Here is a 27,614-nt window from a genome sequence, read left to right as displayed (position 1 = left end):
GATACTGTACTGCTACTGTACACCTACTGTACTGCTACTGTACACATACTGTACTGCTACTGTACATCTACTGTACTGCTACTGTACACCTACTGTACTGCTACTGTACTGCTACTGTACACACCTCCTGCACATTGTGATGGGGCTGTCCTGCTAACCATGAATGAATGAATGAATGAAAACTTTATTTAACAGATTGCAGAATGGGTACAATACAGTATGGCTCAATACATACAATTGTTAAGGGGATGCAGACCTGAGAAAGACGTTTGTCTTGTTTCCATCAGGGTCCCCCATTTTCAATTCATATAGAATTTGGGTGGAATACACCTTTTTAACTGTCCTGCTACTGTTGCATCACTGTGATCCACTGTACTGCTACTGTATTAAAACCTTTAAAACAATTTCGGTGGAATACACCTTTAAAATCATTCGATTTGGGTTATAACCTTTAACACTATTTGGGTGGAATACACCTTTAACTGTCCATCAGCCATTTTACCACTGTCCACTGTACTGTACAGTCCTGCTACATCACGGTCCTGCTAACCATTTGGGTGGAATACACCTTTAACTGTCCTGCTACTGTTGCATCACTGTGATCCACTGTACTGCTATTGTATTATAACCTTTAAAACAATTTGGGTGGAATACACCTTTAAATCATTCGATTTGGGTTATAACCTTTAACACTATTTGGGTGGAATACACCTTCAACTGTCCTGCAGCCATTTCACCACTGTCCACTGTACTGTACTGTACAGTCCTGCTACATCACTGTCCTGCTAACCATTTGGGTGGAATACACCTTTAACTGTCCTGCTACTGTTGCATCACTGTGATCCACTGTACTGCTATTGTATTATAACCTTTAAAACAATTTGGGTGGAATACACCTTTAAATCATTCGATTTGGGTTATAACCTTTAACACTATTTGGGTGGAATACACCTTTAACTGTCCTGCAGCCATTTTACCACTGTCCACTGTACTGTACAGTCCTGCTACATCACTGTCCTGCTAACCATTTGGGTGGAATACACCTTTAACTGTCCTGCTACTGTTGCATCACTGTGATCCACTGTACTGCTACTGTATTATAACCTTTAAAACAATTTGGGTGGAATACACCTTTAAATCATTCGATTTGGGTTATAACCTTTAACACTATTTGGGTGGAATACACCTTTAACTGTCCTGCAGCCATTTTACCACTGTCCACTGTACTGTACTGTACAGTCCTGCTACATCACTGTCCTGCTAACCATTTGGGTGGAATACACCTTTAACTGTCCTGCTACATCACTGTGATGTACTGTCCTGCTACATCACTGTAATGTACTGTCCTGCTACATCACTGTCCTGCTACATCACTGTGATGTACTGTCCTGCTACATCACTGTGATGTACTGTCCTGCTACATCACTGTCCTGCTACATCACTGTCCTGCTACATCACTGTGATGTACTGTCCTGCTACATCACTGTCCTGCTACATCACTGTCCTGCTACATCACTGTGATGTACTGTCCTGCTACATCACTGTCCTGCTACATCACTGTCCTGCTACATCACTGTGATGTACTGTCCTGCTACATCACTGTCCTGCTACATCACTGTCCTGCTACATCACTGTGATGCTACATCACTGTGATGTACTGTCCTGCTACATCACTGTGATGCTACATCACTGTCCTGCTACATCACTGTCCTGCTACATCACTGTGATGTACTGTCCTGCTACATCACTGTGATGTACTGTCCTGCTACATCACTGTGATGTACTGTCCTGCTACATCACTGTGATGTACTGTCCTGCTACATCACTGTGATGTACTGTCCTGCTACATCACTGTCCTGCTACATCACTGTGATGTACTGTCCTGCTACATCACTGTCCTGCTACATCACTGTGATGTACTGTCCTGCTACATCACTGTCCTGCTACATCACTGTCCTGCTACATCACTGTGATGTACTGTCCTGCTACATCACTGTCCTGCTACATCACTGTGATGTACTGTCCTGCTACATCACTGTGATGCTACATCACTGTCCTGCTACATCACTGTCCTGCTACATCACTGTGATGTACTGTCCTGCTACATCACTGTGATGCTACATCACTGTCCTGCTACATCACTGTCCTGCTACATCACTGTGATGTACTGTCCTGCTACATCACTGTGATGTACTGTCCTGCTACATCACTGTGATGTACTGTCCTGCTACATCACTGTCCTGCTACATCACTGTGATGTACTGTCCTGCTACATCACTGTCCTGCTACATCACTGTGATGTACTGTCCTGCTACATCACTGTCCTGCTACATCACTGTGATGTACTGTCCTGCTACATCACTGTCCTGCTACATCACTGTGATGCTACATCACTGTCCTGCTACATCACTGTCCTGCTACATCACTGTGATCCACTGTCCTGCTACTGTTGCATCACTGTCCTGCACAGTACAGGACACAAAATGATTTAACTGCCTCTCCCGCCATTGTTGCTCTGGAGGGAGCCTGCATTGATGGTACAAGTTTGTGTTCTTAATGTATTGTTTTTTTTGGGATGATAGATGAATTCTTTGTAGCATGGTTGTGAAAGGTGAATCCTCTGTAGTGTGATGGTGAGGGGTTAATCGTCTGTAGTGTTTGTAGTTATTTTTTAATTTCTTTCCTTTTTTTTCTTTTTTTTCTTTTTGAATGGTAAAGGTTATAGTTTTTTAGTGTCAATTTACGAACAACTTCATCAGTAATGCACCCTGAGTCAACAGACGTTTCGGCCAGTAGTATACTTATATATATATATTTTTTTATATATCCAAGTATACAACACTAAACAACCACTGAACAAAACAGGGCGGCGGGTCTTCACAGCACGTCATGTGACATATGCGCCAATCGTGTGACAGCGGGTCTCCGTCGTTACAGCGTCGTCTGCACGGAGAATTCCACTCCAAAACGCTCGTCTAAACGTAAAATTAAAAGTGAAACCGCAAGATGACTTTTGCGGTTTCTGTTCACAAAACGCTCGTCTAAACGGGGCCTCAGTCAGTTCATTATAAGAGCGGGGAGAGCGTGGGAGGGGAGGGGGGGGGGGGGGCCGAAAGAGGGAGGGACGTCGAGGGGGGAGAGAAATACTTAGGGAGGCGTTCATCTGTCTGTGAGGGGAACTCCAGACGAAATCCAGTCTTCTTGTCACTCACCTTCTCCTTGCACTCCAGGAATGTTCTCTGGCTGTCGGCTCCTTAGGTAAAGCACCCAAGGAGCTGTTGAATATATACAGTCCATCACATACAAGTCTCCAACACACTCATTCGTTCGCAGACAACAGGTGAAAGGCACAGTGTGCCTCTCTCACTCAAACCCTGGGAATCAAATCAAATCAAATCAAATGTATTTGTAAGGCCCGACAACACACGTTAATGTCCCCATGGGCCGGACACGTCTTCTTTAAACAAGTCAAGAAGAAACATCACAATAAGTCAAGAACAAAACAAAAACACCATAAAGTCCAAAACATTTAAAATAAATGCAAAATAAGACATACCCCACGCAGAAGGTAAGGAAAAACTCACTAAAACCTAGCAATAGGAATAAATGCACCACAGGCAATGTGGAGGAGAGAAACCTTATAAAGGGCCATTCAAGGGGGGATCTCCCGTCTTAGATGTCGGTGATAGTGTTGCAATAAAACAGGCGAACAGTTGGTAAAGCATGCACTCATATGTGTAATGAAACACAGATAAGTGCATGCGATAGCAACTGAACATTTTGAAAGATTAAAGATAGAGCAGATAGCGGATCTATTTGAGGCAAAGGGGCGGCGCAGAGAGGGTCGCATCCTCCCGGTCATCATCACAGGACGTCCAACACTCCGGTCATCACCACGAGACAGCCACTCACAGGGAGACAGGAATCTCCCTCCCGGGCTTGGTGTCTGACAGGGCTCGAACACAACCTCTTGTGTCTCAGGTTCTCCTGCAGGACTTTATTCAGGGCTGACCAGACGCCCCACACCAACCAAGGGGGATTACCTCATTGCTAGCTGAAGGGCATTGTCTCTGATTAGTTCATTGAGATAAGGAGAGGAATGGGCAAACACAGCTAACCAAAAAAAAGGAAAACACAGCATGCAAGTTAAAAAAGAAAAGGCCAATTCTCTCCCCTGGTTCCTCCATCAATCGATAGTTCAATGTTTACATGTCCTCAGTCCTTCAGTTCCACATTGTCACACCATGCCCCGTGAAATGTGTTCTTCCAGTCCACATAAACAAACAACTCATAAACATCAATACAGGCTTGCACCCTTGTATAGGCTGCTTGCAGCTATATTTAAATTGAAGATACAGTACACTAATAGTAACATTTCAATATAGTAGGCTATAGGTACAAAAGGACACTTCTGGCCTTTATAAAGGTTGTAAAGATGAAGGTTATAAAGGGGCGTCATATATATTCATTTCCCCTTTGAGTTAGCATACTGTAATGTAGCCCCGCTTGCAGGAAGAAAGAAAGGAGAGGCAGATACCAGCAGTACTGAGAGTACCGTCTGTTAGCAAAGTGGGGAACAGTTATGCAGGCCACACACACCTGTGAACACTCATCTGTGAACTCATTTGGAAGCAGAGCTATCAAGACATGACACCCAGGAGACGCACCTGTCTCTGGGTGACACAGGTAGGCTATGCAAATGATCGGCAGAGCGAGCGGCGGGCAGACTGGTGAGGCTTGTTATAACTGCTGTCCACTTTGAACCTGTATCTCCGCGTTTCAGTCTAATAGCCTACACATTTGCATCCAAGACCAGAAACAAGGATTTCCTTATGAGTTGAGCTGTGAGACCTAAATCTACAATGGTAATGTACAGTTTTATATTTGCTATATTTAATTTTTATATTTTAAAAGTTATTGGTCTAAAAGTTAGGAGAGAGGGTGTGAAAAGGAAGCGGGATACTGTATTTGCGTACAGGATTGTAAATACAGTAACCAGTACGTTTAAACTCTCCTCTTTTTAGTTAATTTATCATCTTGTTTAGAACCTAGTTTGAAACACAGTGGTTGTGTTGAAATTGGGGAAAACAGTGCAACTGATCTCACAACCGTTGTATGCTGGAGGACCTTCTATAGCCTAAATTCACTTTTATAGGCTAATGTCTTGTTAGCAATGGGTATCACTTCAGTTCAGTTATTATCTCAGTTGGCTATTGGGTCTAATGCTTGTAATGCTCAGTGTGTATTAAGCTTCAGAAACCAAATGTTCTATTTTAATCTGTAATCCATCTATATTCAATTATGTTGGATGTGATTACTTACAGTAGTTGGAAAATATACAATTATTGATGATCAAAGGTTTGAATGTTGGCACTTGCAGTGTTTGCATCAGATAATGTTCCCTTTCACCGTCATTCCTTTTCCTCCTGGTGGTTTTCTAGGCCCACAAGGCTATTATTATTGATTGACAGTTTAAAGGCCCAATCTGTGTAAACAAATCAGTAGCACCGCCACCAAAAATAAAAAAAATGGAGAATAGTTTACTCTTGAGATACAGGTAACTATGAGTTCTTAATTGTATTCACTGCATTATTTTTGTTGGGCTGTAAAAGATTTGTTTATGGTAAAAGTCAATCCAGATTGGGGCTTCATAGCTTTGTTATTGTTCTTCTGAAATTCAAATCCCCCTCAGTGAAGTTGGATGTAGCAGCACACAGTGGTTTATCGTACAGAGCAAAGCAGTATTACTGGAATAGGAAGAACTACTTTTAAAACAGCACTATAAGAAACACAGTTGAAATGTAGAAGTCAAGAAACATCACGTCGTTATCATGTCATCATGTCATCATCCCCATGCACCTGCTCCTCACTGATTTACACATACACAGTAAATAGAATAGAGTTTGTGTTTGTGTGTGAGAGAGAGAGAGAAACCTATTTTACAACTTTATTTTTATATTCCATGCCGATTCTCTCCCCTCCCCCTATCAGTCCCTCCGTGGTCATTTACATCAGCACTTCCTCTCTGCCCAGCCCTGCTGGCAACAGGCCCTGTAGGAAAACAGAGGCGACTCCACTTCCTGATTTCAGCTGTCGTGTGGGCTTATCTCTGCTTCATCACGGTGGTGAAATAATAATACACAATCCAGCCACCATCAATCACATCCCTCTCCTGTCAACACACACTGTTGTGATTTCACAGATATAGTGCATATTTATTAGTGCGTCAAAACGTCAGGACACTCACATACATCTTAAGACAGTTAGGTGCATTGCATCTCAAATGGTCAGATCATAACTTTTGGCTCTGGGTAATGTTATCAGGTTAAGTTTTGATTGAATTGATTGAAAACTTTAATTAACAGATTGCAGAATGGGTACAGTACAGCTCAATACACACGGGATGCAGACCAGAGAAGGACTTTCGTCTTGTTTACATCAGGGTCCCCCATTTTCAATTCATAATGGAGATTGGGGTAGGTAGCATGACCAAAACAAACAAACAAACAAACAAACAAACAAACAAACAAACAAACAAACAAACTCAAAAGGATTCAGATTTGTTACAGTAAAAGTGACACCACCCTCTTTACTTTAGCTTGGGCTAGCTAGCTGGCCATGTAGCTCTGAGCATCCCTAAATACTCAAAAGGATTCAGCCTATAAGTGACAGTTACACCACCCTCTAGCTACTCTGCGTTAGGCTGAAAATTCACCCATGTAACTGTGGTAACAGTGACAACACCATTCTTATACTTCGCTAGCTGGCTCTGTCTTTTATTGAGCATCACTGGAAGTTCACCTGGATTTGAATCAGTGGTAAAACGGTGACGTTTGGGGGTATGTTTTGTGGATGTATTCTACCTGACCCACAGTAACCTGAGGCCTTGGCTTCACATTAAGCTCTATTGTCTCCATGTGACCTTCACCACATAAAGCAGCCATTGATACAGCTGTGGTAATGTGTCTGGTGTCGCACTTGATCGTTAAGGGTTAACTACATGTAAATATAGATAAGCTCTACATGCTGTTTCACCCAGGAGAACTCACGGTGCTGATGTATGCCATAGACAGCTTGAAAAATGTAGCTTTACTGTGTACTTTTCCATTAACCTCTCTCTTTGTGTTGTATTTTTGTTTTTAATCATTTTTACATCAACGGTATTGTGTTCTTTTTCAGAGCTTCTTTGAGAAATTAAAGAACCTGTAAGTACTGATGATAAGTATACTGATGATATATAGGCTGATATATATAATATGATGATAAGTATACTGATGATAAGTGTACTGATGATAGGCTATAATCCCCATCCATACATGTGTGTTTGTGTTATGCTTTGTCTGTTGTTTGTCTCACTACCACCTCCTCTTAGTGTAAAGCAACTTTGAGTTCTAGACATTTTTATTAAATAGATAAAAAAATAAAAATAAAAACAGACTTTATGCCTGTGATAACATGTTTGAAACTTTGAACCGGTGGCAGTGACGTATGACAAAACAATAAAGGAATAGTATAGTGTGTGTAAAAACAGAATTGTTCTGTGTTATTGTGTGTATGGTTCATCTTCCCCCTCCTGTTTCCATCAGGCACAGTGGGCCTCCTGCGCCCCCCAAAAGGATAGGTGAGATTTAAATGCCTCCTACCTATATACCTATTATATACCTATACCTTCTATACCTATACCTTCTATACCTTCTATACCTGTACCTTCTTGTCTTCTTATCTTATCTTCAGAAAACAATGCAGGGTATGGCTGGCCAGAGGGCGAGTTTGTAAGTAGAACACGATATGTGCTAAAATTAAGTTTAGTCAGGGTTCTCATTTTGTTTTAGATCCACTTATATACAACTGTACTCTATTTGAACTGCCTATGATGTACTCTGTCTGTACTTACTATGATATGACTGTACTCTTTCTGTACTTACTAATGTATGATATGACTGTACTATTTCTGTACTTACTATGATATGACTGTACTATTTCTGTACTTACTATGATATGACTAGTGTACTCTGTCTGTACTTACTATGATATGACTGTACTCTGTACTTACCATGGTATGGCTGTACTCTATTTGTACTTACTATGATATGACTGTACTCTGTACTTACCATGATATGACTGTACTCTGTCTGTACTTACTATGATATGACTGTACTCTGTACTTACCATGGTATGGCTGTACTCTATTTGTACTTACTATGATATGACTGTACTCTGTACTTACCATGATATGACTGTACTCTGTCTGTACTTACTATGATATGACTGTACTCTGTCTGCATTTACTATAATATGACTGTACTCTCTGTATTTACTATGACATGACTGTACTCTTTCTGTACTTACTATGACATGACTGTACTCTGTCTGTACTTACTATGATATGACTGTACTCTGTACTTACCATGGTATGGCTGTACTCTATTTGTACATACCATGATATGACTATACTCTACTTACCATGATATGACTGTACTCTGTCTGTACTTACTATGATATGACTGTACTCTGTCTGCATTTACAATGATATCATTGATATGACTGTACTCTTTCTGTACTTACTATGACATGACTGTACTCTGTCTGTACTTACTATGATACTACTGCACCCTGTCTGTACTTACTATGATATGACTGCACTCTGTCTGTACTTACTATGATATGACTGTACTCTGTACTTACCATGGTATGGCTGTACTCTATTTGTACTTACTATGATATGACTATACTCTACTTACCATGCTATGACTGTACTCTGTCTGTACTTACTATGATATGACTGTACTCTGTCTGTACTTACTATGATATGACTGTACTCTGTCTGTACTTACTATGATACTACTGCACTCTGTCTGTACTTACTATGATATGACTATACTCTACTTACCATGATATGACTGTACTCTGTCTGTACTTACTATGATATGACTGTACTCTGTCTGTACTTACTATGATATGACTGTACTCTGTCTGTACTTACCATGATATGACTGTACTCTGTCTGTACTTACTATGATATGACTGTACTCTGTCTGTACTTACTATGATATGACTGTACTCTGTCTGTACTTACTATGATATGACTGTACTCTGTCTGTACTTACTATGATATGACTGTACTCTGTCTGTACTTACTATGATATGACTGTACTCTGTCTGTACTTACTATGATATGACTGTACTCTGTCTGTACTTACTATGATATGACTGTACTCTGTCTGTACTTACTATGATATGACTGTACTCTGTCTGTACTTACTATGATATGACTGTACTCTGTCTGTACTTACTATGATATGACTGTACTCTGTCTGTACTTACTATGATATGACTGTACTCTGTCTGTACTTAACCGCAGGATGAAGAGGACGGGGACACATACGAGGCACCGCCCTGTGAGCGTGCTCCCGTCAAAGTTCCCCCTAGACAGATGGAAGAAAATGTTTATCTGGGTAACACCATAGCACCGAGTCACGTATTACCCACATTACATCACAAGATCAATTTGAGCATGATGTGCAGTACACTGGTTCTGTATAATCTTAATGCTTTTTAAGTCAATATTATTCATAATCTTGTTGGAGATACTTTTTAATACTGTGTCTCATTTATAATCTTATTTTGTGAAATAATAATGCATTTATGAAGTTAAATAGCCTTAAAAGGGAAAATAAACGTCAAATGTTCACCAGTCTGTCTATGCTTGGACCATGTTGGGGGTCATAAATAAGTGTCCCTCTGTTATTTGGGGCCACAAACCAAAAGCATTGAAAGCCACTGGTGTAATACATGCAGATTACAATATGCAGTAGTTGACATGAATGTTCTTCTCTGTGCTACCTTTGGCTCATACAGCACTGTCCTTGACTAAAGAAATTCTTAGTTGTCTAATGGTCATGTTATCTTTTTGACGAATCGATTGTTGATTTAATTGACAAATCTGTAAGGCAGGGCAAGGCAAGTTAATTTATAGCACATTTCACAAAACATTCAAATAGAATCACAAAAATTACAGAAAGAATAAGAGGATAAAAGTTACAATGCAGTGGAAAATATTATTATTAATATTATTATTATAAAAATGTATAATTTATAATTATTATAAGACTCTCCTCTTAAAGTAAAAAGACAGGAAGCCAGTGTAAAGATCTGAGAACTGGAGTGATGTGATCTACTTTTCTGGTTTTAGTGAGGACTTGAGCGGCAGCATTCTGAATCGGCTGCAGCTGATGGATATGGATTTCTAATGGATTTCTTTTTAGAGAGACCTGCAAATACAGCATTACCGGAGTGGCGCGGACTGAAGATAAATGCTTGGATGAGTTTTTCTAAATCCTGCTGAGACATAAGTCCTTTAATCCTGTAAAATTATGTTTCCCACATGCAATCATGCAGAATGAGCTCTTTAAATCTAGTGCTTACCAGATAGGCGCTTATCATTTTTCAGAAAATATCTCATTCAGCGTGGAAAAAAAACATACCAAAAAAAAGGTCTTGGACCACTAAGCGCAAATGGACCTCGGCTAAGAGGAGCCCTAGATGACACCTCTTCATGAAAGTATATATATAATATACTTATTATATATCTGTATTATATATACTTATTATATATATATCTATATAAGTATATACATACTGTAATGTGTACTATATACTGTATATCACTTTATATACATGCCATATAATGCATTTATCCAATAAATACTGTATCATATTATAAATAATAAGCTGTGTATACCAACTATGGGGTGCTCTTTGCCATGTATGTGTGTATGGATATGGGGTAGGTGTGTATGTATGCAGACATGTGCAGGTATATATGTGTATAGTGTATAGTAATGCATGTATGTAAATGTAAAAAAAAAGAAAAAAAAAAAAAACAACAACAACAAAACAAACGTAAGTCTTTAGGGGTAGAGCCCGACAAGCCTAAACTCTTCTGCAATAGCAGCTATAGTAAAACGTTGGCGATTTATGGAATGACCATTGTTATGTGTCCAATATCCGAAATAAAAATGAACTGAACTGAAGTCACAGCGTCTCTTGATGGTTCTCTGCTCCACAGAGAGGACGTCCAATCCCGTTGTTCCCCAAAGGCAGGCGGCTCCTCCCCCACGGCCAGCCAAGGTGACACAGATGGGCAAAGGCTCGGTAATTAAAGTTCCAACATCCCTGGCAGTCCATCTCTCTGTGTTCCTCTCAGGCCCGTCTATGCATTTCATCACACATTTGTCCTGCGAGACGTCTATCTGTACATTCAAAATCGAGCGTTTAATGTTGTTCTGTATGTCAATCCTTTCTCGCAGAAACAACAACATGACTCTGAGCAGTTCTACTTTGATCCCAACAGCAAGAGACGTGAGTGTTGTATTCATCGGCCATCCTTGGTGCTTAATATGACTATGATACAGTTGTGTATCTGTCAGTCTTTTGAAATGCTCAGATACTTATTTCTATTTAAGACCAGCATTAAACTAGGCGGCTGGGTGGCGTAGCGGAGATTGCGCTCGTCACCAATGCAAGAGACTCCGGTATCGAATCCCAGTCTCAGCATTGCCTTCGGCTTGGGCCGGCCGTCGTACTGGCTCATTTGGCAGAGTCAGGGGGTGGAAGTCGATGGGTGGGGATTGGATGTTGTGGACAGCGACCCCTACAGGTCGGTTGGGAGACGCCTGCACAGCAGAGACAGGAAGTGGCGAGGGTAGTGTGAGCCTCCCACGCGTTACTCCTCGCCAATGAGAGTCCGCGCTGGCAGGCGAAAAGATGTGACAGGCTGCCTCCTTGTGTGCCGGAGGGAACACGTGATGCAAGGCTTCTATCCTCTCTACAACCGACCAGTGGGGGGCATAGTCGAGCAACGTTCAAGACAGGGGAGGGGAGAATTGGATACACGAAATTGGGATGGGAGAAAAATTGAAAATAAGGAGAAAAGTGGATAAAAAACAAAAAAAATACCAGCATTAAACTCCGGCACTGAGATAATACGAAAGAGTTGTATTATCTCAGTGCCAGGCAATTCTTCCAGAATGGCTTCTAAATAGCTATCCAGTTGACTCAAAGTTTCTACCTGCTTACCTCTAAATCTAAAAGTTGACTTCCAGTTAAATATTTGTTCCTACACTTTGTTACCATACAGTTCCTCATTAGCTACTAGTTACGTAATCATTACTTGTGACCTGTAAAGTGTCATTTTCACTATCCCTGCTGTATACTCTTTGACCCTTTGCGTTCCCTCACCCCCTCTCCCTATTCTATCTCATCCGTTGCTCTCTCAGCTCCTGAGATTGACAGGAAAGAGAAACCAGGGAAGAGGTGTGGCCACAAGAAGGCGGCTCCTCCTCCTGTGCGCCCCGCCCCCGCCCCGGCCCCGGCCCCTGCCTCTGATGAAGGTAATTCCCCCCACTGATACAAACAACCCTGACATCTTCATCCAGGCCATTCATACACCCTGTGTGTGATGTCACTTTGCAGCATTTGAGGTGACTGCCAGGCAGGTAAACATGCTATACAGCTGCTAACAGAGCAAAAAATTATGACTGAAGAGGAATTTACCTGTCTCAAGCCCCGCCCCTCTTTCCTTAATCCTCCAATCGCAACTGCTGCTTGTTTATCCGAGGGAAGCAACATCTGTGATTGGAGGATCAAGAAAAGAGGGCGGGATTTGAGATAGATCAATTGTCTAACTAACTAACTAACTAACTAACTAACTAACTAACTAACTAACAATTAAATAACAAATATAATGTTGACAAAATATGCTGTTAGATTTTCTTTAGTCCATGATGGAATGTTAGTATTTTAAATCGCCACTAGGGGACTGTATGACACCGCTGCAGCTACAATTAAACACAGTTTGTATTTTCTTTCTACATTTCAGATGTGTATCTGGATCCAAATGAGGGACAGGTGAGTGTAACAGATTTTTCGACAACTTAACGATACCCCTCCATAATATTAAGAAGTGTTATAGAACTTGTGTCCTTCTGTTTCTCAGGGAGATAATGATGAGCTATATCTAGAGCCCACGCCAGGTAGGCTGCAGTCACTCACACAGCCTCGGGTGGAGATTGTCATGTTCATCAGACAGACTGAATGGACCTACAATTGACCATATTCACACGGTGGCCATTTTGCTCTTATGTCGTGCTCAGGTTGGGATTCCCAACCCTGGTGGGAAGGGAACAGGGTGGAAAGGAAATCCCAACCTGACCTTGACATGAGGGCAAAATGTCCGCCATGTGAATATGGTCAATTGTAGGTCCATTCAGTCTGTCTGATGAACATGACCATCTCCATCTGTCCTCGTCTTCCTCAGCCTGTCCTCCTGCGCCCCGTGGGCTCTTGAGGATCCCTACTCAGGCCAAGGCGGCATCGGCTGCTTTCACCATACCCATGTGAGTACACCCCACCAAAGATAATAATAATAATAATAATAATAATTCATTTATTTTGTATAGCGCTTTTCAAAGTCGCTGACAATAGGCAAAAAACAGAGAAACGAAGAAACAGAACCACAGGGAACAATATGAATACACAATCACACATAAAACCACGAGTAACAGACAACAAATACAGGAGCCAGTAGGGGAGACAGTTGGGAAGTAAGGGGGGGGGGGGCAGGAGAGGAGAGAAGGTAGGGCAGGGGAAAAGGGGGTGGTAGGTTGAAGAAAAGATAACAAAGCAGCATCCGGCTTTACTAATCCCCAATTCACTTCTTGCTAAAAGTGCACCTAAAAGTCACAGGATACTGCTGCAGGTTCTTATTGGCAGGCTACGATGCCGTGTTAGTATTTACAGTAGAAGATGTAACAGAATGACCGTCCTCTCTGCAGGATGAAGCCTCCCGTACCCAGAGCCAACTCTGTGAGTGTCTCCCATCACACGTCTCTCATTTCAACATGGTTTAATCACTATAATGCATTATGTAGTGTAGCCGACGACTGAATTTGAATTAAATTCTTCACTACTATCTAAATGCTTTTTTCCATGTACCTGCAAGTGATGGCTTGTCAGAGGTACCTGACATAACAGCTCTCAGTTTGACCACACCTGCCATTATGTTGTTCTTTTATTGTTTGCTCTGTTTCAGAGTTCATTCCTGCCTTCCTTTGGTGAGGTAAAATCAGGTAAAAAATCAAATAGAAAAATACAACTTGTTACATTAGAAATGAATCAAAGCATTTGTTTACATCCTTTAATAATGATGACGATGATGATGATGAGCAACATGTCCTCCCACACCAGCTCCTACCCTAGACGTAAGACGTGCCACATTCCCCGCCAAGTTCCCCCCTCCAACTCCTGGCGTTAAGCCGCCCCTCCCAGCAAACCTGAAGGAGCTAAATGCAGCTAAACCCAGGTAAGGGGGCTGGGGAAGGTATAGAGGGATGTGGAGGGATAGCAAGGTGTGCACTGGAGCAAAATGGGAAGGTATATACAGGCATGGAGTTAGACACGAGAGAAGGTACAATGCACATCGCGTCATAAAATGTGTTTTGATTTTGCACAGATTTGGCAGGTTCTCCAGGCTGACCCCATATAGTGACATGTGTTTAACCCTTTTGTGGTGTTCGGTCTGTGGGACCCGTTTTCAACGTTTACGGAAAGAGAAATGATACAAATTATTTAGATTTTTTGTTACCTGAACCTCATTGGCCATGGCTCATTTAATATGAAGAACACATCTTCATTGACTGCACACTGTGCACATTTATATTACATGCATGGTGTTTGGTCCACTAGACCTGAATGTGTGGAAATTGTAGGTGAAAATAAGTAAACATGGTAATAATTAAACAAAAAGGTTGACTGTGTACCTTCACCGTCTGCCTCCACCTTGTTTCATTTATATTTTTCAAGATAAACATGATTTATTCCTTCATGTCTTGATTATTATAATGAATAATTTTTTCACATTTTATCACAAAACATTATTAGCACTTTTATTGATAAATGTGATCTAGCAGAGGTAAATGGCAAATATTAACCATATACATGTATGCTGTGTAGATTGCTTGTAAATGAGATAAGGTTAACAAAGTATTTTTTACATGAATTGTTACAGCTTTATTGTTTTAAAATCCCTATAATGTTGTATATCCACCAGACCCACGAACATTGGGTGAGTAACAAAAATGTGAACACCACACAAGGGTTAATGCATATCTCCGGATTAAAACTGTAAGTAATTTTCTAATGGTTGACCTGCTGTATTTATTTCAGTCCCCCACCCCCTCCAATAGTGGACACGAAGGCTGCTGGTAAGAACATTTAGCACATCATTTTATTGTTATTATTTGTTTTTAATCCTAAGGGCTTGTTTGGGACCTGTTACCATCTAGGGTCAGTTAAGGTACTCTCTCTATATACCATAGTCCATAACGTTTGACCTGGATTGGACATGGTTTGTCATGTGGTTGAGGCTGAATGTGAAACCTTCAAACCATTACTTCACACTAATAAACATTTCTATCTCTCTGTCAAAGCTTCCCCTCCTGGTATGAAACCCACCAAGCAGGCAGGGAATGAGGTATTGCTCACTTTATATCTAAATATATATATATATACAATTCTACTTGAAAAGTAAACATAGAGTGGGTGTGATACTAGTATTTAAACTCAGTCGATCTTCTATGTTTTCCTGTGATATATTCCAGGAGGACAATGAATGGTTTGCTAAAGACTGTGACAGGAAGACTGCAGAGGAGCTTTTACTGAGAGTCAACAAGGTAAACCACACAGAGTTCCTGTGGCAGCTTTCTGTCGGTTACACGAGGGATTCCATGGGCTTTTATCCTCATTTGCCGCGAGGCTCTGTCTCATTTCATGCTGAAATGAACAGCTAACGACGTGAGAGTAATCTCAGCTATAACTTTGTTTTCATTTCCAGCCAATGAGACACACAGGCTTATTGCAAGAGTGCTGTGCAAAGAGTGATAGTGTTTGTTTTTCTGTGTGTGTGTGTGTGTGTGTGTGTGTGTGTGTGTGTGTGTGTGTGTGTGTGTGTGTGTGTGTGTGTGTGTGTGTGTGTGTGTGTGTGTGTGTGTGTGTGTGTGTGTGTGTGTGTGTGTGTGTGTGTGTGTGTGTGTGTGTGTGTGTGCGCGCGTGCGCATGGTGTGTATGTGTGTGTGTATTCATGTGTGTGTTTGGGGGTCAGCTTCAGGATGTGACACACACACATACTCAAACCCTCAGAGTCACCACTAATCAGATCAGATTCAAAAGCCCTTGGGGATAATGGTGACACTGATATGTGTCCATACACCCATACTGTACAGTGTACACAGTACACACTATGTGCAGTATATACTATCTATAATCTATGTATCACTGATTTTACTAATTACTTTGTTAGCCTTCCTGTTTTGTCTCTTTTATTCCCTGTCACCAGAATTGGAAAGTAACAGTCGGGAAGGAACAGTTGTGATTGGAGGATCAAGAAAAGGGGGTGGGGTTTGTGATAGTCAATTGCTAAAGTTACTGTGATTGAGTATATCTTTTGTGTGTTCTTTTACTTCTGCTTGAGTAATCTTTTAAGAATGTAATCCTATGCTACTTCTACTTGAGTAGTTTTGGTCGTAAAGGTAGTGAGTATACTGACGTGTAACTAATTACCCCCCACCAACCCCTGAGCATTCTACTTTTACTTGAGTGAGTGTATGTATACTAGTAGTAGTATATGGAGTGGTTTACCTACGTTTCCCCTTTGTCCCCTAAATCCTATCTCTCCTCTCTCTCTCCCCTCTCTCATCTCCCCCTTTCTCTTCTTCTTTTCTATCCTCTCTCCTCTTTCTCCTTTCTCCCCTCACCATACTCTCTCACTTTCTCCTCTTCTCTCCCCCTGCGTCTCTCTCCTCTCCTCACTCCACTCTATCTCACTCTCTCCTCTCCTCTCTAACTCCTCTCCTCGCCCCCCTCACTTTACTCTATCTCACTATTACGTAACCATTGACTAAAGGAAGGCTCATTAACTTGTCAATGTTACACAATAAGGAGACGGCAGCCAAAGTATCTAAATAAAGAATATTTTAATTAATAGTTACCATGGTTTTCGTAACTGAAATGAACATCAAATAATAGACAGACAAACACAGGACTATACAGACAGGATCAGCACCAGACGGAAGGGATGACAGACTACTTATACACAAGGGGATGACGAGACGACACACACCTGGGTTAATGGTAATTGGATACACCTGGGGGAAAACAATGGGGACTACACACTATGACAGAGGACTACATCTAGACATGACACATCACACTAGGAACGCCTGATCAGGGCACATGACACACATAACACTCACTCTCTCCTCTCCTTTCTCACCTCTCTCACTCCTCTCCTCTCTCCCCTCACTCCACTCTATCTCACCCTCTCCCTCCTCTCTTTTTCTCACTCTTTGCTCCTCTCCTCTTCTTCTCACTCCTCTCCTCCCGCACTCCATATATCTCACCCTCTCCTCCTTTTCTCACTCCTCTCCCCTCTCCTCCTTTCTCACCTCTCACTCCTCTCCTCTCTCCCCTTACTCCACTCTACCTCATCCTCTCCTCTCTCCCCTCACTTCACTATCTCACCCTCTCCTCTCCTCCCTTTTCACCTCTCTCACTCTTCTCCTCTCCTCTCTCCCCTCACTTCACTCTATCTCACCCTCTCCCCTCCTCTCCCCCTTTCTCACCTCTCCCTCTCTTCTCTGCTCTCCCCTCACTTCACTCTACCTCACCTCTCTCACTCCTCTCCTCTCTCTCCTCTCTGCCTGCTGCAGGACGGTGCCTTCCTCATCCGACGCAGCTCTGCCCAGAACTCCCGCCAGCCCTACACCCTGGCTGTACTCTACCAGGGGAAGGTCTACAACATTCCCATTCGCTTCCTGGAGGAGACACAATGCTACGTCCTTGGAAAGGTTGGCAAGAAAAATGAAGAGGTGAGGATGAAGGGTGGGATTGAGAGAGTAAGATAGACTGAGAGAAAGAGAGAGAGAGTAGAGTTCTAGAGTTCTTTAATAGTTGTCATACAGAAGTACAGAATACTTTCATACAAAATGCTTCTTACTGTTACGCTCCAGAGACTGTGCTAGACAAGATAGTATCAAATAACATAATAACATAATATAGCATGAATTTAGAAGAAGAAAATGAGGTCACAGTGTTCGGTATAGACATATGTACAATGTTCTGAGTTACCATATAATATACAATACACAATACTATGCAGTGTACTAATGTACAGTACTATCTAGTGCAAAGCAGAAATGGGATGAGGTACAATTTTAGGTACAATTTACAGTAAGGTGTACGAGTTGTAGTGCAATCCTTCATCCATAAATATAAAGTGTGGGGAGTGGGTGCTACAGTGTGTTTGTTTAAAGTGGGTGTGTGCTATAAAGTGTGTGGAGTGGGTGCTACAGTGTGTTTGTTTAAAGTGAGTGTGTGCGTGTGGATGTGTGTGCTATGTGCGTTTGGTGGTTGTTGTTGTGTAGTGTTCATTCATTGTTCATTTAGCAGCCTGATGGCCTGGGGATAGAAGCTTCTTCTGAGTCTTTCTGTGCTCGCCTTGAGACTCCGGTATCGCTTGCCTGACCGCAGCAGTTCAAAGAGGCAGTTGTTCGGGTGACTGGAGTCTTTAATGATTCTCTTAGCCTTGCCCTTGCAACGCTTGTAGTAAATGTTCTGGAGGGTGGGGAGCCCCCCTCCAATTGTGCGTTCGGCTGAACGTGTCACTCTTTGTAGTCTGCTTTGGTCTTGTGCAGTGCTATTCCCAAACCAGGAGGTGATGTTGCCGGTCAAGATGCTCTCTATTGTACATGAGTAGAAGTTCTTAAGGATCTTCTGGCTGACTTGGAACTTCCTTAGGCGCCTGAGGAAGTAGAGGCGTTGTCGTGCCTTCTTCACAACACTGTCAATGTGTGTGGTCCATGTCAAGTCCTCGGATATGTAGGCTCCGAGGTACTTAAAGCTGTTGACTCTCTCAACCGGTGCCCCGTCGATGCTGAGGGGGCTGTAGTCCTTGACCCCCGACCTCCTGAAGTCCACAATCATCTCCTTTGTTTTGCTGACGTTCAGGGAGAGGCTGTTTTCCTGGCACCATCCCGCCAGGACCTTGACCTCTTCCAGGTAGGCCCTCTCGTCGTTGGCAGAGATCAGGCCCACCACCACTGTGTCGTCAGCAAATTTGACGATTGTATTGCTACTCCGCTGAGCCACACAGTCGTGTGTGTACAGGGAGTAGAGGAGGGGACTCAGAACACAGCCCTGGGGGGCCCCTATGTTGAGGGTGATGGATGAGGAGGTGCAGTTGCCTGCTCTCACCACCTGGGGTCTGCCAGTCAGGAAGTCCAAGACCCACTGGCAGAGGTCATAGCCCAAGCCCAGGTCCCTGAGCTTGGCTATGAGTATGGAGGGGACTATGGTATTGAATGCCGAGCTGTAGTCGATGAATAGCATTCTCACATAGTTCCCCTGCCTCTTGTCCAGGTGTGATGCTGCTGTGTGCAGCACATGGGATATGGCGTCCTCCGTGGACCTGTTGGGGCGGTATGCAAATTGCAGGGGGTCCATGTTGATGGGGAGGGAGGAGCAGATGTAGCCCTTTACTAGCTTCTCAAAGCACTTCATGGCTATGGAGGTGAGAGCTACAGGGCGGTAGTCGTTGAGGCAAGCAGGCTTGGATTTTTTGGGTACAGGGATAATAGTGGACTTCTTCAGGCAGGTGGGGATGACAGCCTGTTCTAAGGACAGGTTAAATATGTCAGTGAATACTGGGGCCAGTTGGTCGGCACAGACTTTTAGGACGCGGCCGGGGATGCCGTCCGGACCTGCTGCCTTCCTGATATTCACTTTTTTAAAGGTCCGCCTCACCTCATGCTCTGTTACCCTGAACACTGCGCCTCCATCAGCAGCCGACCCCCCCCCCCCCCCCATTGCCGAGGCTTGTGAGCTGGTGTTGTTATTACCAGCATCAAACCTCGCATAGAAGGTATTGAGGTCATTTGCTAAGGAGATGTCACTGTTCAGTTTGAGGGAGGCGCCTTTGTAGTCTGTCATCGTTTTGAGCCCCTGCCACATAGCTCTAGAGTCAGCTTGTTCAAACTGGAGTTCAATTTTATCCCTGTAGCGCCGTTTGGCCTCTGACACTGTCCTCCTTACGTTGTATCGCGCCACCTTGTGGTCATTCATGTTGCCTGCCACTAGGCCGTCGTTGTATGCTTTGGTGCGCTCTCTCAGAGCTTCACGGACGGATTTGTCTACCCAGGGTTTTTGATTTGGGTAAACTTTCATTTTGGTAGTGGGGATTGTTTCTTTCACCCTAGTACAAACATAGTCCAGCACTGTCTCCGTGTAGACATTAATGTTATCTGTGTCGCGGAACACATTCCAGTCTGTGTAGTGAAACACTGACCGGATCGTCTCCTCTGACGTCAAATCCCATTTCTGCACCTCTCGCGAGACTACGGGAGTACTTTTAATTCTCTGTTTGTACTTTGGTGAAAGAAAAATGGACGCGTGATCTGATTTACCAAAGCCACTATCAGAATGAGCCTTGTAGCCACCTTTAAATTGCGTGTAACAGTGATCTAGGATGTTACCGCCTCTGGTGTTGCAAGTCACATGCTGATAGAAGTCAGGCAATACCTTTCTCAGATTGGCGCTATTGAAATCTCCCAGCACTAAAATGGCGGCGTTAACGTTCGCCACTTGTATTCTATTTACCTCGTCGTGTAGTCTGGAGAGCGCAACCTTGTTGCTGGCTTGCGGTGGAATATACACTCCGATCAGGACGATCGCCGTTAACTCCCTCGGGAGGAAGAAAGGACGACACTTGATGGTTATATATTCCAGTTCTGGGGAGCAGTGGTTGGATAATTCCTTCACGTTAGTTGGATCGCTCCAATTTTTGTTAAACATGAAGGCAATACCTCCTCCACGTTGTTTACCGGACTCTGATGACCGATCCTTGCGATGGATAAAGAAGTGATCCGCTGGTTGAATTGCGTGGTCTGGAACCTCCGGTGTGAGCCATGTTTCGGTGAAGCAGAGGACGTTGCAGTCCCTAACGTCTCTTTGATATTGAATCCTTGCTCGGATGTCATCCAGTTTATTGTCAATTGATTGTACATTGGCTAGCAATATACTGGGCAGTGGTGTACGGTGGCGTCTGGATCTCAGCCTGTTACGGATCCCAGCCCTCTTTCCTCGTCGTCTTTTCCTGGGCTCTGGGAACAAAGGATCTGGTCCTAATCTCCGGAGAATTTCTTCAGGCCATTGATGCGGTTCGGAAAGCTGGTCCAGTGAGTAATCCAGTTGGTAAGTTTCCCGTAATCCAATGTCTATGAGTGACTGACGGTCATATACATTAAATGCACCAACAGTTGGTACGAACAAAACTCTAAAAACTATAAATATTAACAAAAGTAAACACAGGAATTGAGTAAAGGGGGATACAGAGGGATATAGAGGGATAGAGAGAGGGAGAGGGAGACGATATATAATAATAATAATAATAATAATAAAACTTTATTTGTATAGCACCTTTCATACAGAAATTGCAGCTCAAAGTGCTTCACAACAGAACAAAGACAGGCATAAAATGAGCACATAAAATGCAGACATAGAATCACAGTTTTTCACATTAGGATCTAACATCCCAACAGGCCACATTGTTTATGGTTTGATTCAGTTTTAAAAATAGACAATACTAAAAAGAGTAAGATAGAATAGACAGAGTAAAATAGTGCAATAGTGCAGTGCAATAAGAAGTAGAATAGAATAGACATGAAATGAGCACATAAAGTGCAGACATATAAAATCACAGTGCAATATACCAATATTTATTGTTTATCATCTGGGTAATCATATTGTGGGATTGTTTTTTATATTGTGAGTTGCATTACACAATTCCATTGCCTACATTTTGTAACAAAAGAGGAAAGTGAGCCGCCAGTGAATGCAGAAATTAAAAGTTTATTGGGTCCTCAGGGCCAGGGACATTTGGGTCCCTGAGCAGTGTTTTGCTGTACTGTCTGGCACTTTACCAGACAGCCCGGTAAATCAGTCTGTCTCTCTCTCTCTCTCTCTCTCTCTCTCTCTCTCTCTCTCTCTCTCTCTCTCTCTCTCTCTCTCTCTCTCTCTCTCTCTCTCTCTCTCTCTCTCTCTCTCTCTCTCTCTCTCTCTCTCTCTCTCTCTCTCTCTCTCTCTCTCTCTCTCTCTCTCTCTCTCTCCTTTGCAGCTTTGCATGAATTCCTTTGCATAGATTCACATGAAAATACTATATCCCACAGTGCCTTTTTTGCTTGTATGTCTTTATGTCTAATATTCAAATGATAAGAACCATAAAACAAATTCACCTAGACATGCTAGCACAAACACATAAACACACACACACACACACACACACACACACACACGTGCGCGCGCGCACAGATAGCTCGGATTGTGGACCAATTACAACCTGTGCCGTCAAAAATGATTGACTGATCAGACGAACCCCTTGCTCATCAGGGGCTGCCCCTCTCATAATGTTGGTGTTCAACAGTCTTGTCATTTCTTGTTCACATGAATCAATCGTCCGTATTGATTAGGCTAACTCATTTCCTCTAGTATGTAGAGAACAACAATAAAACAATTTTCTTGGATCAGTTGCGAGGGAGTCGCACGGAATAAAGTTGGTGTGTGTGTTCCTTTTTTGTTCGCACATTATGGTGCGAACAATAAAAAGATAAAAATGTTCAGCCTATTGTAATGACCCTGCTGTGTTACAAACTTGTCATTCATTCATGATTTTGTTTCAAAGACACCTGTAGTAAAGAGGAGGGGAGGAGTAGAGGAGAAACAGCCCAGTGCAGAGTGCAGTTGTTAAATTGTTCCGTTCTCCATTTGTCATCATGTCTTTATGAGCTTAAAAGTTTTATTCCTGAAAGCCAAGACTTTGTTTATTTGAAATTAGACAAAAACCCATCCCTGCCTTGTTACTATAAGCCTTTCATTCATTATTTCATGTGTGGTGTGCTGCTTGCTTGTCATCATGCCTTTACAAGCTTCAAAATTGTATTCATCGTCTGAATTTGGCGACAAGAGTTTCATATTCTGAAAGCCAAGAAAATCAAACAAAACTGAAAAAATTCAATCTAGAAATGAGCAGTTTCTTGGGGGCCTCTGGTGGTCGCAGGGGCCGTAAACAGGCTCTTACTTTGCTTATGCATTGGGCCGGCCCTGGGGCTACTTTACAAACTTAGAGCGCCAAAGAAAGTCCATGTAGTATCTCCAAGCCATTTTGTGCCTTCCATGTTGTTTTGGGACTCTAAGCCTGTAAAGTACCCCAATAATCTTTCAGTTTTTCCATTCCCTGGCCGCTCACTTTCCTCTTTTGTTGGAATGTATTTTCGTGATGCTGTTTTGTGTTGTCTAAATGACGGTGATGATTTTTTATTTTTTAATATTAAGTCAGATTTTTCACAAAATGATAATCTGGTAAAACAACAACAACAACAACAACAACTGATAATGTTCATTGAAAATTACAGTTTTGTTTTGAACTCATTGACCACCACGCTTAAGTGCGCGAGAGGGCACTAGAGCGCCACCGCTTTAATCAATGGGAGGACTGGGAGATTTGCGAGTGCTTAAAATATATCTTAAATTATGGCTATGGGTCTAATACACCCGTCGATTATCAGTGAGTTGCTTGCAGTCAACATGTACAAAACGGATAGTTTTTTCATCTGTACATTTCCGTTTTATACTGTTTTGAATACGAATATAGTTTTGGTGATTTCTAGTAATTCCAGAGAAAGACACGATAATACTGTAGCCCTTTAGTGGAATACACAAAACACGTTGTAATTTTTCGGCTGATTATCGAATCTTCCTGAAATCAACGCTAGATCATCAGTATTATCCTTCCTCGTGCATACATGAAATGGCCCTCGTAGCGCGCCCCCCCCCCCCCCCCCCACCTCCTGCACCCAACGGAAAACAGCCACACATACACACACAGATACAGCGTCGATCGGTGTAGAAATACATATCAGATCAACGATCAAATTTATATATAATGTTCTTACCTTGTATCTGAAGAAATAATAAATAAAAGAAATAATCTAATTATCTCATCGCCATTTGAAGTACTGGGCGCGGAGGTCCATGCCACGTTCAATAATAAAGATAAAGATAAAGATAAACAGCATTGCATATTGGGGGGGGGGGGGGGGGGGCAGCCGGGGGGGCAGCCTCGCAGATGTGTGTATGAATCAGGTTACCTGCCTGAGTATTTAAACCACGCCTGCACGGCTTGGATCGTCCCAGAATAGAAACTAGACCATTCCCAATGGGGTGCAATACCAACTGGAAGGTGTAGGCGGCGGTATTTGCCCTTTTGCAAGCTCAGACCCATTCCCAACGATAACATCAGGCTGGATGGATGAAAATGAATGGATATCGCTAATAAAAGAAATAACGATTAAAACCCGACTATACTCGGGTCTGGCGCTCAAGCGATGGCGAGTTTAACCCGACTATCATCGTGACTGGCGCTGAATGAGTTAATACCGCATCGCACATCCCATGACCCTGCAGTCAAATAGAATGAACATCAAATAGATTGTATAACGCAATTTTCCATACCTAAGCACTAGGTCTGTCCCCGACTATGGATTTGAACAGTCGACTTTGATTGGCCGAAATTAGCCGATAGTCGACATTTGAACAAAAAACTTGTTCTTTAATTTTTTTAAGTATACTTTTTTAATTTTTTTTTATCATTCCATTTGGGCTGTGGGGGTGCTTAATGTCTGAAGGAGTCAACAAAAGGCTTCTTGTCCTCTGCAAAAGCATGTAATTGGTCCACTGATGGATACATCTTGATATTTGTCTAGTCTAGTGTGTTCATTTGCATTCGACTAAGAGGTTGGCAGTCGACTACGGCTCCTTTCCATCGATTAGTCAACTATTCGACTAATAGGGGTCAGCCCTACTAAGCACATATCGCCATGGCATATACATATCGTAATCATAAACATAAAGTTACTCTGAATAATGTAATTTTTAGTGCTGTCAGGCGATACATTTTTTTTCTAATTAATTACAGGATTTAGAATGAACTAATTTATCAAATTAATCGCATTTTAATCGCATAGCCATTTTAGGCCTGATATTTTATATTCTATAATCATATTTCAAATTGCATGTGTCCGGATGGCAGAATTCAGTACTGTATCATCTACAAAACCTTCTGTTTAATCATCTTCCCTTTATTCATTTGCTTAGATTTTTCAGGTCTGGTCAATTTTAGCATGGTGTTATTCACAGTAAAAAAATAATAATAATAATTGAATTGATATTCTCATTCGGTTCATTACAATTTACTCAAGCCTATAGTAACAGACACAGTATTTCTGACACTGCAAATACATTCCCTGAGATCCATAGATCAGATACCAAGAACATGCAAATGGACCATTTAAAAAAAAATGTAAATGTTTATTCTACGTTCTTATGGAATGAATGAGATTTTAAAATATATATTATATAATTAAAAAAATAAAAATTTGATCCACTTTTTTCTCCTCCTTTTTTCTATTTTTTCTCCCATCCCAATTTAGCCGTGCCAATTCTCCCCTCCCCTGTCTTGATCGTTGCTTGCATGTTCCCCCCACTGGCCGGTTGTAGGGAGGATAGAAGCCCATCACCTGTCCCCTCCGATACATGTGGAGGCAGCCAGTCACATCTTTTCACCTGCCAGCGCGGACTCTCATTGGCGAGGAGTAACGTGTAGGAGGCTCACACTGCCCCCGCCATTTTCCTGTCTCTGCTGTGCAGGCACCCCAACCGACCTGTAGGAGTCGCTGTTCACAACGACCAGACTACCACCCATTGACTTCCCTCCCGCTAACTCTGCCAATTGAGTCAGTATGACGGCCGGGCCAAGCCGGAGGCAACGCTGACAGCCGGATTCGATACCGGTGTCTCTTGCCTTTTTGACGAGCGCAATGTCCGCTGCGCCACCCAGCCGCCCTAATTTTATTAATTTTGAGTTAATTTTCATAACGCGATAATTTGCTGTGTAATTAATTAATCTAATTAACGCGATAAACTGACAGCCCTAGTAATTTTCGTTTTTTCCATATCACAGAGAGAGAGAGAGAGAGAGAGAGAGAGAGAGAGAGAGAGAGAGAGAGAGAGAGAGATAGAGAGAGAGAGAGAGAGAGAGAGAGAATGGAAGTGAGTGGGTAAGAAATTAAGGGTTTGCCGAGACAATTGGAGAGGTTTGGGTAAAATAATGAAAATCTTGACCAAGTATAGTTTTGAGGCTGGAGAGGATTTGTAGAAAGGATACAGGTATGCATTCTTATATAATGATCAAAAAAGAGAGGGGTGATCTTCTTTTCATCTCTCCTTCTCTCTCCTCTCTCTCTCGAAAGTCTTTTTCTGGTCTGCATCCTCTTAGCAGTTGTTTGTATTGAGCCGTACAGTATTGTACCCATTCTGCAATCTGATAGTTATCAATCAATCAATCAATCAATCAATCAATCAATCAATCAATCAATCAATCAATCAATCAATCAATCAATCAATCAATTAATCAATATCTCTCTCTCTCTCTCTCTCTCTCTCTCTCTCTCTCTCTCTCTCTCTCTCTCAGATTTTCAGCGGTCTTCAGGAGATGATTTTTCACCATGAGAATAACCAGCTGGCTCTGATCGACAGCAAGAGTCAGGCCAAGCACACCACATACCTCACACACCCTGCACGGCAATACTAGTGCAACGCTGCCCAACGTCTCTCTCATCCACCGATGTATAATATAACTGCCATAATGTAATATCACTTTTTGACCTCGTCGAAACTGTTGACATCACCTTTCGAGTTCTAATTACAAGTTGAAAACTGAAAGAACAATCGGGAAAACGTAAGGTTATGTATATAACCAAGTTCTATGAATTATGGTGACGCTCAGCATCGGTTGCATAATATCTCGCTTCAGTGGATATGCACTGAATACATTTCAAAATGTACCTTTACATACCAACATCCGTCCGACCACACCCCCATCCGCCGCCCACACAAGCAGGGGCGGGGCCACACACTCATCCCCTTCCCAACAAATTTCACCACAATGAAAGATCAAGGGCCGCAGCGGCGTCCTGATGCTGAGCGTCACCATAATTCATAGAACTTGGTTATATACATAACCTTACGTTCTATTTCATTATGGCTCCGCTCAGCATCGGTTGCATAACAGGAGCTGAGCGGGAGCCAAAGCTTGACAAATGTACCCCCCGCTGAGGCCCCCCACAACCATCAGACCGGGGAGGACCGAGCCCCCCGACCCTCCCTAATGGAGGATACCCTCCCTATTGGAGGACGGGAGGGAGACGGATCCGACCGTGTGAAGAGGAACTCAAGCAACTCAACGCACAGGGTGAGCAGACCGTGGCTTGACCCCACGACTACGCACACGCACAACCTGCATGCCACCAGGGAACGAACGGAAGGAACAACCCTCGTTACTGCCCCCAAAATCACGTGGTCAAGAGCAAACCCAACCCTGTGGCAAGGCTGTAGCAGCGGAGCGCGAAGGAAGACCCAGACCCACTGAAGGGACTGGATCCCCTGGAAAA

General features: G+C 42.6%; 1 protein-coding gene across 3 annotated transcripts; it reads left to right on the top strand.

Moving 5' to 3' along the window:
• The first annotated feature begins 4,579 nt into the window (after positions 1–4,579).
• On the top strand, positions 4,580–26,933 carry LOC311243659 (uncharacterized protein). 3 transcript variants are annotated; one of them, XM_084332975.1, is made up of 19 exons: positions 4,580–4,686; positions 7,180–7,205; positions 7,587–7,621; positions 7,735–7,772; positions 9,362–9,455; positions 11,069–11,154; positions 11,310–11,361; positions 12,279–12,392; positions 12,881–12,909; positions 12,998–13,034; positions 13,319–13,397; positions 13,836–13,866; positions 14,093–14,129; positions 14,248–14,362; positions 15,226–15,263; positions 15,489–15,532; positions 15,660–15,731; positions 17,766–17,924; positions 26,636–26,933. In XM_084332975.1, exons 1-19 carry the CDS (start codon positions 4,648–4,650, stop codon positions 26,753–26,755), a joined length of 1,245 nt encoding a protein of 414 aa, XP_084189101.1. In that variant the 5' UTR covers positions 4,580–4,647; the 3' UTR covers positions 26,756–26,933. The 3 variants fall into 3 exon arrangements, with proteins under 3 accessions (XP_084189101.1, XP_084189102.1, XP_084189103.1); XM_084332976.1 differs by having other exon boundaries at positions 4,650–4,865; XM_084332977.1 differs by lacking the exon at positions 7,180–7,205 and having other exon boundaries at positions 4,650–4,865.
• The last annotated feature ends 681 nt before the right edge of the window (positions 26,934–27,614 follow it).

The sequence above is a fragment of the Notolepis coatsorum genome, assembly GCF_963971535.1.
Source record: "Notolepis coatsorum genome assembly, chromosome: 1".
Taxonomy (NCBI): domain Eukaryota; kingdom Metazoa; phylum Chordata; class Actinopteri; order Aulopiformes; family Paralepididae; genus Notolepis; species Notolepis coatsorum.
Note: the sequence above shows the minus strand (reverse complement) of the source record. Positions and strands in the feature narration are given on the sequence as shown.